The 19,632-nt window shown below is 41.4% G+C and overlaps 2 protein-coding genes across 8 annotated transcripts; one reads left to right on the top strand and one right to left on the bottom strand.

The window, feature by feature from the left end:
* Positions 1-2,451: 2,451 nt before the first annotated feature.
* Lrrc57 (leucine rich repeat containing 57) lies at positions 2,452-6,967 on the bottom strand. 5 transcript variants are annotated; one of them, XM_021156150.3, is made up of 6 exons: positions 6,909-6,967; positions 6,495-6,600; positions 6,250-6,388; positions 5,386-5,654; positions 3,530-3,715; positions 2,452-2,845 (listed from the first exon to the last, which is right to left on the bottom strand). In XM_021156150.3, exons 1-6 carry the CDS (start codon positions 6,959-6,961, stop codon positions 2,804-2,806), a joined length of 795 nt encoding a protein of 264 aa, XP_021011809.1. In that variant the 5' UTR covers positions 6,962-6,967; the 3' UTR covers positions 2,452-2,803. The 5 variants fall into 5 exon arrangements, with proteins under 5 accessions (XP_021011809.1, XP_021011808.1, XP_085690662.1 ...); XM_021156149.3 differs by having other exon boundaries at positions 6,858-6,961; XM_085834536.1 differs by having other exon boundaries at positions 6,851-6,943.
* Haus2 (HAUS augmin like complex subunit 2) lies at positions 6,860-18,594 on the top strand. 3 transcript variants are annotated; one of them, XM_021156154.3, is made up of 6 exons: positions 6,860-7,122; positions 11,329-11,421; positions 11,853-11,922; positions 15,068-15,200; positions 17,272-17,380; positions 18,348-18,594. In XM_021156154.3, the coding sequence occupies exons 1-6, from the start codon at positions 7,030-7,032 to the stop codon at positions 18,552-18,554; spliced, it is 705 nt and encodes a 234-aa protein (XP_021011813.1). In that variant the 5' UTR covers positions 6,860-7,029; the 3' UTR covers positions 18,555-18,594. The 3 variants fall into 3 exon arrangements, with proteins under 3 accessions (XP_021011813.1, XP_085690663.1, XP_029330278.1); XM_029474418.2 differs by lacking the exon at positions 6,860-7,122 and adding an exon at positions 7,156-7,257; XM_085834537.1 differs by lacking the exon at positions 11,853-11,922 and having other exon boundaries at positions 7,021-7,122.
* Positions 18,595-19,632: the final 1,038 nt, after the last annotated feature.

Below are 19,632 nucleotides of genomic sequence, written 5' to 3'. Positions count from 1 at the left end.
GGTTGCTGGGATTTGAACTCAGGACATCTGGAAGAACAGGCAGTTTTCTTAACCACTGAGCCATCTCTCGAGCCCTCTTCAGTCAATTCTTAATCTTTCCTTATCACATATGGATTCTGACTCTTCTATTAAGTTAAACATCTTATTATGAGCATATAAAGTTAAGTTTTTAGGACTGGGGATGTAGAACCGCTCAGTTCACGAAGTGCTTGCTTAGTATTCAAAAACTCCTGGATTCAGCTCTGTACTACCATGTCAGCAAGGTGTGGAGGTTGCCCTCCAAAGGCAGCCCTGGGTAGGAGGATCAGGGTCCCAAGGTCATCCTCAGGCTCACTTCCAGGACAACCTGGAATATGTGAAACACCACCCAAAAAAAACCCAAAATGGCCAGTAATACGGCTTAGCAGGTAAGGCTGACAACCCAAGTTTGAACTCCTCCGGGACCTAAATGGTAGAAGCAGCAAGCCAACTCCTAAACGTTTTCCTCTGACTTCCACATGTGCTGCAGTGGATGCAAGCTTGTGTACACATATACATAAAAATGTAATGAAAATAAAAAGGAAAAGCTATTTGAATGCCGTTTTCCTGGATGCTCTTAATTAAAATTCCCAGTTATCCTAATTAGGTTCCTAATTTATTTCTCATATTGATATTCAGGTTCCTTATCCTGAAGTCGTTGATTGGTCTTTTCTTTTTCCTCTATAGATAAGATAAATGGCTTGTTTCATTGAGTTCCTGCTGTGTCACTTTTATGTATCTTCTCTCTATAATACATACTTGAGAAGTGAGAGGTATTCCCTATATTTACAGATGAAAGTAAGTTGCCCAGAAAGCTATTAAGTAGCAAAGGATCTATATGTTGATTCCTCCAAGTACAGTGCCTGTGACCTAACTCCATGTACTGGCTGACTCCAAACTAAAATTTAAGGCATATTGGGTAGGTTTGTTTCGTTTTTTAAAAAGATTTTGTTTATGAGTGTTAAGGTTGCATGTATGTATGTGTAGCACATGTATGTATGCCTACTGCCCAGAGGCCAGAAGAGGTTGTTGGGACCTCCATGGAGGTGGAGGAACTGAATCTGGTCCTCTGTAAGGACAAGTACTTTTTATCTCTGAGTTCTCTATGTTTTGTTAACCTCAAGCACTTCAGTTTAGCAAGAGAGATAAATATAGGATGTGGAAAGTATTCTATCAGCAGATGGGGGAGCAGCTAATTCGGATTAGATTAAGGGAAGGAGCTTAGGTACGGGTCAGCACCATGTAAGAGAGATGGCGTTCTGGAACAGTATAATTTGGTGTGGTTGGACATACAAATGAGACTGAAGAAAAAGGTGGTTCTTAACGAGTCTTACAGGAGAGGGGAGCACAAATGAACACATGTAAGTTATTTATAGTTTCAGATTTGTTAGTGAAAGGCACTGTTCAGACAGAAGACTTCAGAAAACAATCCCTATTATAGCTTCACGATGTTCTTACCAGTAACATTCTGAAATCCTATCTCTGTACCTTCACATTCTCTTAAGCACAATTCCCAGTTCCTCAGAAATGTCTGCATGGCTGCAAAGGTGTTCACTGCCATAAACCAAACAAGAGTGTGAAACATATCCCAATTTTCTCTTTGCTGACTTACTTTTTGGCTTTTTTGAGACAGGCTTCTTTTTCCCTTTTTTTTTTTTTTTTTTTTTTAGGTTTTTCGAGATTTTTTTTTTTTTTTTCTAATGGTACCCAGTTTACTTTCAGAGAGCAAAGAGAGAGGGTGTGTTGGGACCTCCATGGAGGTTAGGTTAAAAGTTCTTTAATTAACATTACTTCCAGACAAAGTTCATTAAAAATATTTTATTTAGAATATTCTCTCCTTTAGAGAATAACTGATAAACATAAGTTATTTTAAAATATTGTAGCAATGGTTTTCTTGAAGGTAATCTGATTAGTACAGTTATAAATACAAAAGGGGGAGGAATTACCAGAAATAGCACATGATTTTTAACAAAGCTTCAGGAAAATCTTGATTATTAAAATTAATCTAAAATCCTACAAGTAGGCTGAGTGTGGTGCATGCCTATAATCCCAGCATGTGGGGAAGGGGAGAGGTTTGAGGTTGGGAGATTTTGAATCTGAGGCCAGCCTGGGCTACATAGCAAAAACCTGTCTAAAAACAAAAATTTTGTATAATTTTTGCATATAGTTTTAGCTCTTTCAGAGCCTTCTACCAATAAGGCACCTGCAATAGTAAAAAAAAAAAAAAAATTGCTACTGCAGCCTTGGGGAACATTCTCAGTGGCTGTTGTGTTGGTGCTCTCTTCAAGACAGCTACATATTTAGGTACATCCTAAGTTCCAAGTGTAAACAATTGCTATTGAGTTAGTGTACCAGAACAAACGCATTCATCCTTAGTCATACGTTTCCCACAAATTAGAATTTCATAAAAAATATGAAGTATTAACACAGAGGTGATGGGGACCGACTTTATGAAAGCTGACAGTTCGCAAACTCAACAAAGTCTCAATCTATGGCATGGGTCCCTCTATTAACAAGCAGCATTTTCTCCCTGCATGAACAGCAGGTTCCTTAGAGCCCAACTACTGATAGTTTTGAAGATCAACACTGGCCATGACCTACACGGCTCAAGATGAAGGGTTCTTCCTGTCTCCTAAATCCCTTCCCTCCAGCTTATCTGACAGAGTCCGAAAAAGGAAAAAGCCATTAAGTAAAATGTTCTCTGCAGTGTATCCAACATCAGGAGCCTTTGACTCAGTCAGATTCCAACAGAGGTTCCAAGTCCGTCCCATGATCCTGGAGAATATCATGCAAATTTCTTCTTGGTGGCTGTGAACCTCTCCATGTACTAAAAACATGAAAGAAAAATATACACATGGTATTTTGGTGTAGACAAATTAAGAATCTTTTTTTTTCAATGATTTATTTTTATTTTATGTAGTTTGGTGTTTTGACTGCATGTATATCTGTGTAAGGGTGTTGGATCCCCTGCAACAGGAGTTATGGACAGTTGGGAGCTGCCATGTGGGTGCTAGGAATTGTCCTCTGAAAGAACAGTCAGTGCTCTTAACTCCTGAGCCATTTCTCCAGCCCCCCACAAGGATACTTTGTGACTTAGGTTTTTATGTTTTTTTTTTTCTTTTTAATTTGACTTGATTAATTTCATACAAAACTAACTCCTTTTCAAGACAGAATCTCACTATGTAGCCCCGGGCTGGCCTTGGACTCAGAAATCTGCCTGCCTCTGCCTCCCAAGTGCTAGGATTAAAGCCCTGCTCCAAACCTGGCAAAATCTACTTAAAGTGCATTAATTTTTCCCTTTTTTTGGGGGGGGGGGCTAGGAAACATCAAAAGATGCAGTGCGATAAGCAATATGTGGAGAAAGTCACTTGGCACAATACAGTCTGGCCAAGTCTTAGAGCTACCTCCAAAACAAACTTGTCAAATGCTAACTGTAGACATCACTTAAGTTTATCTCATTAGTTTTTTCTCTGGAGCAGGCACTAGAAATGTAAAAGATGTTAATACACACCTTATCATAACCCTCTAGTTCTCGAAGTTTCTTTATTTCAAAGAGATTGCCTTCCACAGCAAGCAGGCAGATTTGGGAGTCACTGAGGATGCTCTGTGGAAGCATGCTGAGCTCAAGGCAGTTCTCTTCCAGCCGGAGGACCTTGAGGCGAGGACAGCAGGATATCTTCACAGAGAGCTGAGAGATCTGTCAACAACCAAACAGTAAAAGGACAGAGCATAATGGCCACGTTACTACACTGAAACAGCTCTTGTCTGTGTCCTAGTTTTTCTTTTACCGCCTCCGTTTTCTCACTACCTACTCGCACAGAAGCCTGTAACATACCTTCTGTTACTCCTCCACTTCCAAATTATTTGAAGGTTACCAGTAGCTTTTCAGAAATAAAAACCAATAATAAAAGCACTGTGCATTTATTGTAGGAAATAATGTAAGTTTAAGGAAAAAGTTTACCAGCAAGCTGCCACGCAGAAACAACCACATGAACATCTTGATCCCTACCACTCTGCTCTGTGGCTGAAGCCAAAGTCATGCTTCCCACACTGCTGCATCTGCCTGGACTACCCATTGCTTGAGGCTCCCTCTAGTGCATGACTTCTGAATTTTTCCTGAAAATTTTTTTGGGGGTGGCATTTTTTGTTTGTTTTCTTTTTGGTTTTTTGAGACAGAGTTTCTCTGAAGCACTGGCTGTCCTTGAACTTGCTCTGTAAACCAAGTTTGCCTCTAACTCATAGAGATCTCCCTGCCTCTGCCTCCTGAGTGTTGGGATGAAAGGCATGCACCACCACCACCCGTTTTATTTCTTTATAATTATATTCAAGCAGAAATAAATTCCTAATACTTCCTATTTAACATTTACAACCTTCTAGAAAACAATCATTCTTAAAACCATTTCACTTGTGACTTCAAAATCTGCATCAACAGTCCTGTGTACTAATCTCGAATACAGCTGTGTATCTACAGTTTTCACTAAAACTAAATTCTGGTCACTAAATTCTGTTGACTAACTGGCATCTCAAACCATCACCTAGGAACTTAACAGAAAATGCAGATTCTGCAGATTCTTAGACTTCTCATGTACTAAATCAAACACTTAGGTGACCTTAAGGTCCCCAGGTTATCCAAGTACGGTCTGAGAAACTGGTCTAGTAGTAGGGAATATGGAATAATTCAACGAATACCAACGACAGTTCTTTCCTAGAAATCTCAGGAAAAAGACAAAACCAACCTCAAAGGCTGAATATTATGCTAACTACAATTTAGCACAGTAATAACATGAACATAGTAGCTAATATACATACATAATGTACATATACATAAATGCTAAAAACTTAAGGCTACTGAATCGCAAATGTCTCATCACTGTGCCTCATATCTGAAGCAGAGCATTATCTCCATGCTAATGTTAACCAAGGAGCTTCAAAACAAACATTTCACATATAAAGTTGTCCAATTATAACCTAGCTTCAGAACAGCTATCACTTAGGGATTTTTCAACAATTTCTGACGTCTGACTCTCAGATCCTATGGGTATAGGTCTCATTCCTACACTATATCACCCTGACATGGCTCCTCACTAAATAATGGGTGTGAAAAGAAAATGAATATCTGTAAAACCTTTGATAGGTTTAATTTTTGTGTGTGTGTGTAATTATCTCACCCTGTTACTCTCTTCTACCTTCCTCAAAACACTTTCAACACCATTACACAGCCACTATCAACCCACTCCATGATTCTGGGCATCGGAGTAAGTTCACCTTATATATCTTTTAGCTTCTAATATCCAACTCCATGATTATCGTTTAAGGAACAGGAAATCAGAAGACCATAAATGCAACAACAACACACAAAGTATGGACCTGGTTCTGGTTGAGATTGAGTTCGATGGCCTGCAGCTCCCCAACTGTGTCAGGTATACTCCGAATCTGGTTTTTAGAGAGATCTACTACATCTAGATGTCTCAGGCAACAAAGCTGGGGTGGTAATGCTCCCAGCTGATTCCCAGAGAGGCTCAGCGTCTTCAGGGCTGACAACTGCCCAAAGGTAGATGGTAGCTCTCTCAGGTGATTGTTGTTGAGACTTAGTGTCTCTAGTTTTTTCAGATTGCATAATTCATCAGGTAGAACAGCTGGTGAAGAAGAAATTAAAAAAAAATCTGATAGAATTAATGACATTTATAAAAAGACAGTATGGTAGCCTGCTTCATCTTGTTTTTTGAGACAGGATCTCATTAAGTTGTCTAGGATAGCCTTGAAATTAAGATCTTTCTGCCTCAATCTCTGAGTAGCTGGGGCTACAGGTCTAAGTCACCAGGTCTGACTTCTTACATAGAATTCTCACAGGTCACGTTTAGGTTTCACAAACTAGGAGGTTAAGAAGCCATCAAAATGCAGAAAATTGTGTATGTGTATAAGGGGTTCCTTTTAGCTATATTCTAAAAACGATCTGAGGGAGTTTAAAAGATCCTCCCATTCCACCCTGCCCCGAAATTAGATAACTGTTTATATCGATTCCCAAAGGTCTTCCAGTTCCAAATTAACCTAGTAATAATCATTATACTACCCAAGGAGGCTTTTAGATTTAATTACAAGAGATTAAAGCTTCAGTACTCTTAACATTCTGCATCCCCTAAACTGATTTCATAACAAAAATCATCTAACAGGAAAAACACCCTTCATAACTGCTGATTACTAGCAAAAGCTGCCCAGACACAAATTCCATACTCAGTTTGTTGTTGTTGAGGGAGAGGCTCTTTAGCAGAGTGAACTTTCCTATTATCAGAGGTGGTAGGCTGTCGATCTTGTTGTTGGATAAATCGATGGTCCTAAGATTGCTTGTCAGCTTCTGCAACTCTGAGGGGAACTGGAGAAAGGAGCTCACAGTTTGGAAAAATCCTGCACCAATAGTCTTCGCCACCCCGCCAACCCTGGCCCTTTTAGTTTCTAGGTCCGGTCCCCTCAGGTCTCACCTCGGTCAGACCACGGTCTTTAAGCTGAAAGACACCAGTTTTCTGCGCTGTTTCCACATGAGCACGGAGAGCACTGTTACCCATCCTAGCGCCACGGCTCAGTTCCCTGCAGGAAAAGAAGCATAGCTGTCACCGCCTAGTCTAGACATACAGCCACCGCTAAATCTCCCGTTTGGGTCTCCTGTCCCAATTGTCACCTTCTGCCTATCCCTACTTCCCTGGGGCCAGCCCAAGAGTGGCAAGGAGAAAGCAGGCGAGCAGGCAGCGCTACCACAAGGTCCTGATGCGTTGGCAGCAGAGCTAAGGGCCAGAGAGCCTCCGATAGCTGCTGCCGGAACAGGGAGCTTGAGACTCGCCTCCTACCGCTCAGTGCAAAGAAGACTCCGCCAGGGAACACCCGGGACCCGCGCTCGCCTGAGACGCGCTCCCAGGGCTTCCGCCCGGGCAGGAACGCCCTGTGACATCATCAAACCGCGCGCCTGTTCGCGGTGTTGCCCCTCACTCCTCGCGCCAGTTCCAGAGGTGTGCGGAAGCCATGGCGGCCGCCAACCTGTGGGACCCAGCGTCCTCGCAGACTGCAGCTGGGTTACTGCTGAACCACTTGGTAGCTTCGGGGATAGTCACTAAGGTACGTGGGGGCGGCGATGGCGTCATCAAGGTGGCGACAGAATTCTGCTGTGAGGTGGTGGTCCTGGTTATGCGGGCGTGAGTGAGCCAGCTGAGGACTGTGACCCTTGGAGACTGCGGCCGTGACCATACTCCCGTGGGTTTTTCGAGTGTGAGGGACTGAGTGGCTGGTGCACTGAGTGACTGAGCACTCTGTTTTGAGTGCCTGCGGGTTATCCCAGGCCGGTTTGTGGGAGATGGAACAGCGCTCCACTTTCTTTTTCTTCCAGTGATACTACCTCTAGAACAAGTGTTTCTCAACCTTCCTAAGGCTGCGACCCTTTAATACAGTTCTTCAAGTTGTGCTGACCCCCCCCCCCCCCAGCCACAAGATCATTTCCGTTGTTACTTCATAACTGTGATCTTGCAGTTGTTACGAATCCTAACATAAACATCTGTCTTTTCGGATGGTCTTTAGGCGACCCATGTCTGGTCCGTTAAAGGGAAGTTTGACCTCACCAAAGGGGTTGCGAGTCACTCAGTTGAGAACTACTGCTCTAAATTGTAGAGTGGGGGACAGTGAGAAAGAAAGAATGGTAGGTACTTTAAAAAGCATTTTCGACAACTCCTGATAATGGGAATTATTGAAACATATCTGGGGCCCCGAGTACAAAACTCACGCGGAGACACTTTAGGGCAGCATCTATTAAAGGTGTGTATCTGTCTGTCTCTGTGTGTCTGTGTATGCTGTTGCACTGTAAAGATTTTGAGGCAAGAATAAAGATTAGTCCAAGAAGTGACTGTTTTAGACATGTATATACAAGCAGGTAGACCGAAGGGAGAAATTGAATATGTGAGGAGATAACAGCAAATGGCTGAAGGAAATGAGGGAGTGAGAAATCAAGCACATTAAGCTTTAAGGAAGGAAACTGATACCAAAAGGAAGTGGAGGAAAATTAATTAATTCATCTGTAGAAATTAGCAGAGCAGATATGGTGGAAAAAATTGTCAATAATTTATTTTTATTTTATGTACATTGGTGTTTTGCCTGCTTGTGTGTGTGAAGGTGTCAGGTTCTCTGGAATGTGAGTTACAGACAGTTGTGAGCTGCTTTGTGGTTGCTGGGAATTAAACCCAGGTCCTCTGGAAGAGCAGTCAGTGCTTTCAACCACCGAACCATCTCTCTGGCCCCTTGGTTTTCCTGTTTGTTTGGGTTTTGGTTTTGCTGTATGAGAGTTAGTAGAGACTTCAGATACGTCCTAAAGTGTTTAAGAAACCTAAACAGCCAGATAGGGTCGACACGAGAGACTTGGGAGCCTTAGGAGCTGGAAGCAGGAAGATGGCTCAGTGTTCAAGGCTAGCCTAGGATAGAGTGAGGAGACCTCTCCATTAAACAAAAAAGAAACACCTAAAAAGACTAAAAAATCTTCCAGTATCTCTCAGCAAGCTGGAAGAATTAGATCCCATCACCTTCTCCTTTTTGCCATATCATCTTATAAAGTGAGTTGTTAACGGCCCAGCATGGTGGTACACACCTGTAATGCCAGGGATAGTGACCATCTAGGGCTACACAGCAAGACTCGGTCTCTAAATAAATAGTGCTAAAATAATGAGGGTAAACTGTGATGGCATTACGCTGTGAAAGATTTTGGCCTTTTCTTGGAGACCCAGCATTGCTTCGAGTGTGTGAGCGGCCCTGGCTAACTGGTTTCCCAGGAGCCGGCACAGTTCTCTTCAGATAGCCCTTCCTCACTCCTCCCATTTTTCTTTCTACCACATTGCGCAGTATTCTCACCTTGCATTGTGCCATTCTCTTTTGTCATAAAACTATTGGAGTATTTCATAGTTAACACATTTGAGACTGGGTGTCCTTGAAAGTGTTGATAGAGAATACAAGTTCCTAAATCATAGAAAGGTATCCATCGATGACCTCAGGCACTGTACAGTGCTGGTTTATGGTTATCTTCCTACTGCCAGGTAACACACAGTAGCCAGTTTTATGTTTTGTTTTTTGTTTTTTTTTTCTTTTTCGAGACAGGGTTTCTCTGTATAGCCCTGGCTGTCCTGGAACTCACTCTATGGACCAGGCTGGCCTCCAACTCAGAAATCTGCCTGCCTCTGCCTCCCAAGCGCTGGGATTAAAGGCATGGGCCACCACAGCCCGGCTTTGTTTTGTTTTTGAAACAAGGTTTCACTGTGTAGCCCTAGCTATTCTGGACTCTCTCTGTAGACCAAGCCTCAAACTCAGAAATCCAGGCCTCTGCCTTCTGAGTGCTGGAATTAAAGACATGTACAGTCATGCCCTGCTAAACCCTTAAAAGAAAAAAGTAAATGGGCTGAGGATGTAGCTTGTTGATAGAGTACTTGCTTAGGACACACACACAAAGCCCTTGGCTTGATCCAAAGCACCGAATAAAACAGGTAGTTTAATCAATAAATTGCCTATCAAAATGTCATGGAGGGCTGAATTTAGATCCCTAACACCCAAGTAAAAGCAGAATGTGACGGTGTGTGTCCTAGAGCTAGGGGCCAGATACAGGTGGGGCTTGCTGGCTAGCCAGTCTAACCCAATCTAGTCAATATGTTACTATTGGAGTCTGGGCTAGAAATATTTAGGTTCCTGGCCTCTTATCTAAAGAATTGAAAACAGCTTTATTCTAAGGGAAGGAATAACACAGAATATAGAGAGATACAGCGTCAAGATTGAAAGCAGACCACTACAAAGGTCCTAGATTATAGCCTGAGCTCAAAAGGATTGTTTACATACAGGCATGGTTTGAGTGGTTCTCTACTCTTTTTTTTTTTAAAAAAGATATATTTATTTTGTAAATGATTATTTTATATATATGAATGTATGTGTATCATGTGCATGCCTGTTGCCCATGGAGGTTAGAAGAAAGCATTGGATCCCCGTGGAAATGGAGTAAGCCCCCATGTGGTTGCTGGGAATTGAACCTGGGTCCTCTGCAAAAACAACAAATGCTCTTAAATGCCAAGCCAGCTTTCTTTCCAGTCCTGTTTCTCTACTTTGGTTGATAGATTAGGTCAAACATTCTTTTCTTCTAGTGTCCGTATTCCTTCCTATAGCATCTGATTTTAATCATATGTATACTGTAGTGATTTGAGTGAGAATGGCCTCTATAGACTCATATATTTGAATACCTAGTACCCATTTGATGGAAGGATTTCTTTCACCTGTTTGGGAAATACTAGGAAATGTGGTCTTGGTGGAGGGTATTTGTCATTGAGCGTGGGCTTGGAGGCTCTTTTGGCCTCGTGCTTGTCTCTCAACATGTAAGTTCTCAGCTTCTGCTCCCATGCTATTTCTGTCTGCAACCATGCTGTCTGTCAAGATAGTCATAGACTCATAGACTCTATGGAAGCATGAGCCCAAAAATTAAATGCTTATGGAGGTCAGGTGATTAATGGAGTTTTGGCTGAAGTCCAACTCACTGTTAGGTCCAGTGAGTTCCCAAACTTATCCTGTAGTTATTTCCCCAGTTCCAGAATGTATATTTGGGATAAATATACTTAGAAGTCGGAGAATTCCCATATTGGTTTCCTGACTTGTGGAGTGAGAGCTATTATGTTTTGAAAGGCCAAATGGAAGACATCGAAGTTGCCTCTACCAGGAAAAATAGTGAAACAAAGACAGTATTACATCCTAGGAGGAATTGCAGAAATTAGCACCACAATCAAGGACCTAAAAGATGCAGGGGTGGTTGTTCATAACACATTTCCTTTTAACTATCCTATCTGGCCAGTACAGAGGACAGATGGATCATGGAGAGTGACACTATGACTATCAAAAATTTAATCCAGCTAGGCACTGGTGGGACATCCCTTTAATATCAGCACACAGATATGCAAAACATACTCTCTCTCTCTTCCCCCTTCTCTCTCTCTCTCTCTCTCTCTCTCTGCATATGTGTGTATCTGTCTGTCTTTCTTGTGCGCACACACACATACACACAAACATGGTGTTATGCTGTTCACTTAGGAAATAGAGGTGTGAAGGTTAGAAGTTGTAGGACATCCTTGGCTGTACAGCAAGCTCAAGGCTAGCTTGGGCTGCATGAGTCCTTATCAAGATCAAATAAAAACAGATTTTAATATGTTCTTTCTGTTAGCTGCAGCTGTGAACATACTATCGTTCTTAGTCCCTTGTGTTGTATCTCGGTGTGCTAACTTTGTAACTTCTATGCTTTCCCTGATTGTTTACCAATAGGAGATGTTAGATGTATCTAAGAAGATGGCTCCTTGCTTTGTGAACTTTTCCAGATTACAACAGATCTCAGATATTCAAGCTGAAATCTACCAGGTAAATTATGAACTTTTCACTTCTACTTCTCCATTTAAAAAGTGTGGTATAAGCTGGGTTGTATTTTAGAGAAAATGTGGGTGCTTAGCTACAAGAGGCCTTGGGTTTGATGCCCGACTTTAAACTAAACCAAACAAAACACTTCTTAATTTTTTTGAATAGTATTCTTTTGCAATTAAAACAATGTTTAGTGCATGGCTGATAGGGGCTTGTTCTATTAGTTAATTGTAGAACAGGAAGTCAAGATACCAAAATGAAAGCTCCAACGATTTTCCTGGCTATCATATAAAGCACCCTTCCATCCCATTTAAGGAATATATTTATGTCTTGTACCATGTTTCTGTAGCTTGTCCATTTTTATCAGTGTTTTAAGATTCTAACTTTAGGACGTTTTCTGAGTGAGCTAAAGTTTACTTTTGTTCCTCATGTAGAACAATCTGGAACTTGAACTTTTGAAGCTAGAAAAGGATACAGCAGATCTTATTCATCCTTCCCATTTGAGTAAGTTTGCTTAAGAGAACAATCACTAAGATTTCAGCTTGCTCTTGAATTATACCAGCATATAAACACCACGCATTAGAATTCTAATGTCATAATCTTTCCCAGGTATTGCCCCATTGACATGCCCTAACATGTTTTCAGGGTTATTGTTTCATTTTTTAGGCAGGGTCTTACTATGTAGCTTTAGCTAGCCATGAACCAGTCCAGTTGATTGACTAGTGGAAACAGTATACAGACATGGCCTGACTGGCTTCTCTGCTAATCTGGAGCTTAATGATGTACAAGGAAAAAAGATTTACTTCCCTCATGGGTTTGGAGGTTTGGAGGGACACGTTAGCTCACGTTAGCTCGCTGTAGTGATGCCATTCTAGCACTGGAGGTCTTGACAAGAAGGGACATAATATTGCAGGACAAGAATTCAGAGACTCCAGGGATCGGTTTCACCCTAACCACTAATCAGAAACTGGGCAGAACTAAGTTTTTTTTTTTTTTTTTTTTTTAAGATTTATTTATTTATTATATGTAAGTACACTGTAGCTGTCTTCAGACACTCCAGAAGAGGGCGCCAGATCTCGTTAGGATGGTTGTGAGCCACCATGTGGTTGCTGGGATTTGAACTCTGGACCTTCGGAAGAGCAGTCAGGTGCTCTTACCCACTGAGCCATCTCACCAGCCCCCCTAAGTTTTTGTTTATGTTTTTTGTTTTGCTTTGAAGCTCAAACAAGCAGAGTTTAAGAAGAAGAAGAATGAGATGGCTCATTTGTTGAGATCACTGGCTCATACACATACTCATACACATACACATAAAAGCAACACTTTTCATTTTTAAAAAGTAGTAAAATAATAGCACTTTGCAGCAGGAAGGGTTTTGTTTATTTGTTTATTGTGAGACAAGGTCTCATTATGAAGACTAGACAAGGCTGGTCTTAAACCCCTGAGATCCACCTGCCTCTGCCTCCTTAATGTTTTGACTAAAGTCATGTGCTACTATACCTAGCAGGAAAGGGTCTTGAAAATTAGTTGCACTAAGTTCTTTACAAGGTTGTTGCCCTCACTGATATAATTGCTCCCTATTCCTATTGAAAGTTCAACCCTCATCCCAAACCCACCACACTGAAGACTAAGCTGTCAATACCTAAATGCTGTGGGACACACTCAAATGTTTCCAAACTATAGTAACTTCTCAAAGACAGAAGATCAGTGTTAAATTTTCTGAAAGTGCTGTATATATAGCTGAAATTGGTAGAGAACTTGTTTGGCAAGTGTGAGGCTCTGGATTTAATTCCTAACACTCCATATATAGTCTGGTGGCACATACCTTTAACCCGAGCATTAGGGAGGTGGAGGCAGTGAGAAGTTCAGGGTCAACCTTGACTAAATAATGAGTTTGATGCCAGACTAGAACACAGGAAACTGTCTCTAAAAAGACAAAGCAAAGCTGAAAGGGTATCTTAAGAAGCAGAGGCCCAGCCGGGCAGTGGTGATGCATGCTTTAATCCCAGCACTCGGGAGGCAGAGGCAGGCGGATTTCTGAGTTCGAGGTCAGCCTGGTCTACAGAGTAAGTTCTAGGACAGCCAGGGCTACACAGAGAAACCCTGTCTCGAAGTCCCCCCCCCCCAAAAAAAAAAAAAAAGAAGCAGAGATCCTTGCCACCAACCCTGAGGATCTAAGTTTAGTCCACAGGATCTACATGGTACATGTGCTGTAGCATGTGTGCATGTACCCACACACAAATAGTAAATGGAGCAAAACAAGTTGGGCCAGTTAGGTGGAGCAGTTTACCCTGTGGGTAAAAACATTTTCAACTAAGACTGATAACCTGAGTTCAAACACTGGCACCCAGAGACAGGTAAAAGGTAAAAGACAGCAAATGCAAACGTGCCCTCTGACTTCCATATGACCACTGTGAGACTTGCACACACATATACACAGAATTAACAAATATTGAGGGGAAAGGCTGGGGGTGTAGTTTAATAATTGAGTGTTTAAAGAGAGAGAGAGGGAGAGGGAGAGAGAGAGAGAAAGGTAGGAAGGAAGGAAGGAAGGAAGAAAAAAGAGCTAAAAAGAATATAATTCCTGAGGAAAAAAATTCTGAATTGGGAACATTCTGTAATTATGTAAGAGAATGTTCTTGGAATAAAGTTTTAAGACTCAAAGATGTGTGCTATATAGCTAGCTAAGCAGGTAAAGGCATGTGCCATATAATATGTACTGGATTTAAAAACCAAATAAAAAGTAGATTTGAAAAACACAGGAAGTGGGGCTGGAGAGATGGCTCAGTGGTTAAGAGCTGACTGCTCTTCCAGAGCTCCTGAGTTCAATTCCCAGCAACCACTTGGTGACTCACAACCATCTGTAATGAGGTCGGATGCCCTCTTCTGGAGTGTCTGAAGACAGCTACAGTGTACTTACATGTAGTAAATAAATCTTAAAAAAAAAAAATAAGAAAGAAAAGAGAGAGAGAGAAAGAAAGAAAGAAAGAAAGAAAGAAAGAAAGAAAGAAAGAAAGAAAGAAAGAGAACACAGGAAGTAATTTAGTACTATAGTTTGGTTATTGGTAAAAAACATAAAAGAAAATAGTCGAAAATGAAGATAAAACTTGTGTTACTAAAGAAAGCAGTAGTAAGAAGGATGTCTACAGAGATTATGGGGTTAATTTGTTTGTTATCTGCTTTTGAGATAAGGATCTCTGTTGCTTAGAGTAGATCTGACTCTGTCTTAGTTAGGGTTTTACTGCTATGAACAGACACCAGACCAAGGCAAGTCTTACAAAGGACAGCATTTAATTGGGGTTGGCTTACAGGTTGAGAGGTTCAGTCCATTATTATCAAGGCGGGAACATGGCAGCATCCAAGCAGGCATGGTGCAGGAGGAGCTGAGAGTTCAACATCTTCATCTGAAGGCTGCTAGCAGAATACTGGCAGCTAGAATGAGGGTCTTAAAGCCCACACCCACAGTGACATACCTACTCTAACAGGGCCACACCTTCTAATAGTGCCATCCCCTAGGTGGGGGTCCTCTGGAAAGGCATCAAGTAGACTTAACCTCTGAGCCATCTCTGCAGTCTCCAAGAAGACATTTTTAACAGTTCTTAAACATACTTTTCCCGTTGCTCACTGTGATTGCTGTCTCTGGTTTATGTAGTTGAGAAATGTGATGTTCTGCAAAGCATGAATAATCATCTGGAAGCAGTGCTAAAAGAGAAGCATGCCATCAGGCAAAGACTGCTGAGACCCATGTGCCAGGAGAACTTGCCATTGGAAGCTGTTTATCACAGGTTAGACCAAGAAGTGGAAATGGAGAACTATGCATGCCTTTTTTTTTTTTAATATTTATTTATTTATTATATGTTAGTACACTGTAGCTGTCTTCAGACACCCCAGAAGAGGGCGTCAGATCTCATTATGGATGGTTGTGGTTGCTGGGATTTGAACTCATGACCTTCAGAAGAGCAGTTGGTGCTCTTAACCGCTGAGCCATCTCTCCAGCCCTATGCATGCCCTTTTAAGGTAGCTTTTGTTTAGCCTGGCAGTTATGTTGTAGCATAAGTCACAAAACAATGTCTTATTGATTGTATTTATTAACATTACTAGTGTTGCTTTGTTAAACTGGAAATTGTCCTTTCTTTTTTAAATATAACTGGTAAAAAGAAAGGGCCAGCCTGGTTTACAGAGTGAGTTCCAGGACAGCCAGGGCTACCTAGAGAAACCCTATCTCGAGAAAACCCAAGCCATAAGAGAATTAAAAACTGAAGCTAGCCATGGTGACACACTCCCAGCACTGGAGTGGCAAAGACTGGACCTCTGTGAGTTTGAAGCCAGCCTGGTCTACAGAGCTAGTTGCTAGTTTTAGTACAGCCAGCCAGAGCTACATATCAAGACCCTCTTAAAAAGATAGAGGGGATGGGGATCAGAGGGTTGCAAAACCTGGAAACAATTGTTTTTGTTTTTGAAACAAGGTCTTATATAGGCTGGCTTCAAATCTGCTGTCTAGTTGAAGATGCTAAACACTGGACTTTGGACTTTGCACTTACCTCTACAGTAATGTATCTCAGTCTCCTGCAAGTGATTTAAAAATAGAACAAAGAACAACAGCAAAAGATGAGCTGAGTAATGACTTTTAAGATTTTACCAATGCAGATTCAGAAAAATTATGTGATATTTTCAATGTAATATTTATCCCTGGTGTCTTCTCAGCTATCTGAAGCAGTCTAAGGTTTTGTTTAGGGAAGTCGCTTTATGTGCGATGGTTAGTACCAACCACTGAGGGCCATCTTCCTCTCCTCCTCCTCCGTCCTTCTCCTTAGAGCTCAATGTGTAGTGCTGACTGGCTTAAAACTCACTCTGTAGCCCAGGCTGATCTCAAAGTCACAGAGATCCTCCTGCCTCTGCCTCCCAAATGCTGGGAATCAAGACGTGCCATCGAGTTAGATTTTAGTTATCATAAATATGTGTCTTTCCATTTTTATTTATTTTTTTAAATCTTTTGGGTCTTTTGAGGCAGTGTTTTTCTGTGTAGCTCTGGCTGTAGACTAGGCTGGCCTTGGACTCACAGAGATCCACCTGCCTCTGCCTCCTGATTGCTGGGATTAAAGATGAATACCATGATGCCTAGCTTATTCCATTTTTCTGTTTGTGTGACAGCCTAAGTTTTGCCCTAAGTAAAAGAGAAGAACCTTTTTTACTACTGATAATTCCATTAAAAGGTTAATTATATTCATTAGATTTGCTTATTTCAAATTAACAGTCCTCTGTCTTGAAAAACCAAACCAGCCGGGCGGTGGTGGCGCACGCCATTAATCCCAGCACTTGGGAGGCAGAGGCAGGAGGATTTCTGAGTTCGAGGCCAGCCTGGTCTACAAAGTGAGTTCCAGGACAGCCAGGGCTATACAGAGAAACCCTGTCTCGAAAAACCAAAAAAAAAAAAAAAAAAAAAAGAAAAACCAAACCAAAAAAAATTAACAGTCCTAATTAAAGGAAAAGAAATGAAACTACTAGAGAAGAAAAGTTACTGTTTTTCTCCCTGTATTACTTTTCTGTCCCAGAGTTCCTCACAGAAGCAACTTAGAGAGAGGTTTGAAATACATCCAACATGGTAGGAAAAACCCTGTGGCTGGGGCAATGGGGCAACTCCATCTGTGGTGGCAACAACTTACAGCATGGCTTCTTCACATCGTAATGGATTAGGAATTGGAGAACACCTTCAAGGTCTGTCCCTAGTGATCTACATCTACCAGTACCCCAAAACTCCAATAAGTCCTCAAACAGCGTCACCCATTAGGGACCAAGTGTTCAAACACAGGAGCCTGTGGGATAAATTTACATTCAAAATATAACACTCTCTTTCAGATATGTGGTACATATGTTGGATCTGGCTGTGACTTTCATTGAGAAATTTGAAACCCATCTTGAAACAGTTAAAAATAGCCCTCATTTAGACGCAAACCTAAAGCAAATGGTGAGTATCATTAATATAGCTGCTCTCTGTTTTTATCTTTTAGATAGTCTCATGTAGCTCAGGCTCCTAAGGAGAAATGTATTTCATCACGACACTGTCATATGGATATGTGATTAACCTTTGCTCTAGTGGGTTCTCCTCTGGGGCTGTCCTCTCTCATCTCCTCCATCCTGCTCTCCTAGCCCTCTCGCCTCCTCCAGATAAAGCCGCTTTTTGTTTGTATGTCACGTGGACTGTTACTCTTTCACTCTCACCCCCAGCCCTTCACCTTCCTCTTTGCAGTCTCCCACAGAAACATAGACCATTCAAATATAGAATATACATACAAGACAAGCCTTATCATGTTTGTCTTTCTTCACTTGGCTTATTTCACTTTGAGTTAGTCATTATTAAAATCATGAAACATAAAAGAAAGACTAGCACCTATAATTGTTATTAATTGTAACAGCCAGGGCTGTTACACAGAGAAACCCTGTTTTTAAAAACCAAAACTTAAGAAAAAGATTTATTTATTTATTTATTTATTTATTTATTTAGGCAGTTTCTTTTTAGCATAGAGCGACCATGCATTCACTATATGATTCAGGCAGGCCTTGAGTTCAAAGTGCTCCTGGTTCAGCCTCCCAATAGACTAAGAATTTAGACTTTACTCTCTGAATACTGGGGAGCCATTGCATTTTTTGTTGGTAGTGAAGGTTGTGGTTTTTACTTTTGTTTTTTATTTTAAAATGTGTGTATGTTTGTATACTCACATTGCAGAGAGGGAGGGAGGGAGGGAGGGAGGGAGGGAGGGAGGGAGAATCACACCTAGGTGCTCCAGAAGAGCAGCAAGTATACTCTTACAGCCAAGCTGTTGCTCCAGCACTAAAGGAATAGAAAAAGATCTGATGCTAATTTTTGAAGTATTTATTTCTGTAATCAATGACAGGTTTTTTTTTTCTATTTTTCTTTATTTCAAATGTTACAGAGCAAAGCTTTAGCCAAGATGGATATTTTGGTGAACAAGACAGAAGAACTGGCAGAGAATATACTCAAGTGGCGAGAACTACAAACAGAAATTTCCTTGTATATCCCCAAAATGCTAACTGAAGAACGTCATCTTCATGAACTTGATATAGTGCCTCCTTTACCTTTTTTCCCTAAGGCTCACACCGAAACTTCCAGGGCCAAGTGATGTCATCTTTACTTTCGATTAATTACATGTAGTCAAAGAAGTCCGTCTCTAGATTGTTGTGACAGGGATATTGATAGTTTTTCTTGCTAGCAATATTAATGGAATAGTGGAGCCAGAAAGATGTCTCAGTGGGAAAAAGCTCCTACTTCGAGCCTCCCAGCCTGAGTTCAGTCCCTGGGATCCACATTAGCAGAAGGGGGTCGCTGATTCCCACAGATACTCGATCCTATGGTGTCCACACTTGTGTCATCATATGTATGTGCCTATACACACAAAAATAGAGAAATGAAAGTCTGTGTGTGTGTGCGCGCGCGCGCGTGTGAGAGAGCGAGCACATTGGAGTACATATGGTTTCACTTCTTTACATGTTTTCACTCTCTTTCTTCAGTGAAGCTTAAAAATGATAACTGTGGGGCTGGTGAGTTGGCTCAGGGGATAAGAGCACTGGCCACTCTACCACAGGTCCTGAGTTCAATTCCCAGCAACCACAAGGTTGCTCACCAGGATGCTCACCACCATCTGTAAGGGGTCTGATGCCCTCTTCTGGCCTGCAGATGTATGTGCAGCAGAGCACTCACATTGAATTAAAATTGTTTTACTAACAAACAAAAAGATTAACTATATGTATGATAGTTTATTATAAGTGAGTTGAGCATTCTTCATACAGCAGGTTGTGTTCTATGATTCAGCATTACATCTTTTTAAAACATTTCTGAATTGGAATGTTCTGAATCTGAAACTGTCGGATTATTCCTGTGAGATTGTAGATTAGCTACATACCAGGACTGTAACCCTTTGAAGACTTCATAAAGTGGTGGTTCCTTGGCTGACCCATCTAGAAATTTATGTAATAGGAGCCTGAGAAGGGCTTGGTATGAACAGACTGTACAGTGTAGTTTGTGTGGGATACTTTCTTTCCTTCTGAGAGCCTAGGATGTTGGTCCATACCAACATCCTTTGGTACTTTTGTACCTTTGGTACTGGTCCCTGGCCTTGCAGAGCACCTCCTCCCTAACACTTTTGGTGGTAGACGGCATTTAACAAACGTGACATCTGAGTTGCTGTGCTGAGTCACTGC

Source organism: Mus caroli, unplaced genomic scaffold (genome assembly GCF_978045245.1).
Source record: "Mus caroli unplaced genomic scaffold, Mus_caroli_1 scaffold_2, whole genome shotgun sequence".
NCBI lineage: Eukaryota > Metazoa > Chordata > Mammalia > Rodentia > Muridae > Mus > Mus caroli.
The sequence above is the reverse complement of the archived record's forward strand: the minus strand, read 5'-3'. Positions and strand labels throughout refer to the sequence as shown.

What these genes read in the sequence shown, in the direction of transcription:
- Haus2 (XM_021156154.3), top strand. Translation starts at nt 7,030, where the DNA reads ATGGCGGCCGCCAACCTGTGGGACCCAGCGTCCTCGCAGACTGCAGCT. An exon ending in TATTCATCCTTCCCATTTGA is followed by an intron (nt 11,923 to 15,067) that starts GTAAGTTTGCTT and finishes TGGTTTATGTAG; the next exon opens with TTGAGAAATGTGATGTTCTG. An exon ending in ACGCAAACCTAAAGCAAATG is followed by an intron (nt 17,381 to 18,347) that starts GTGAGTATCATT and finishes CAAATGTTACAG; the next exon opens with AGCAAAGCTTTAGCCAAGAT.
- Lrrc57 (XM_021156149.3), bottom strand. Translation starts at nt 6,961, where the DNA reads ATGATGTCACAGGGCGTTCCTGCCCGGGCGGAAGCCCTGGGAGCGCGT. An exon ending in CCTCAACAACAACAAACTGA is followed by an intron (nt 5,655 to 6,249) that starts GTATGGAATTTG and finishes CTTCTTCACCAG; the next exon opens with CTGTTCTACCTGATGAATTA. An exon ending in TCAATCTCAACCAGAACCAG is followed by an intron (nt 3,716 to 5,385) that starts GTCCATACTTTG and finishes GGTTGTTGACAG; the next exon opens with ATCTCTCAGCTCTCTGTGAA.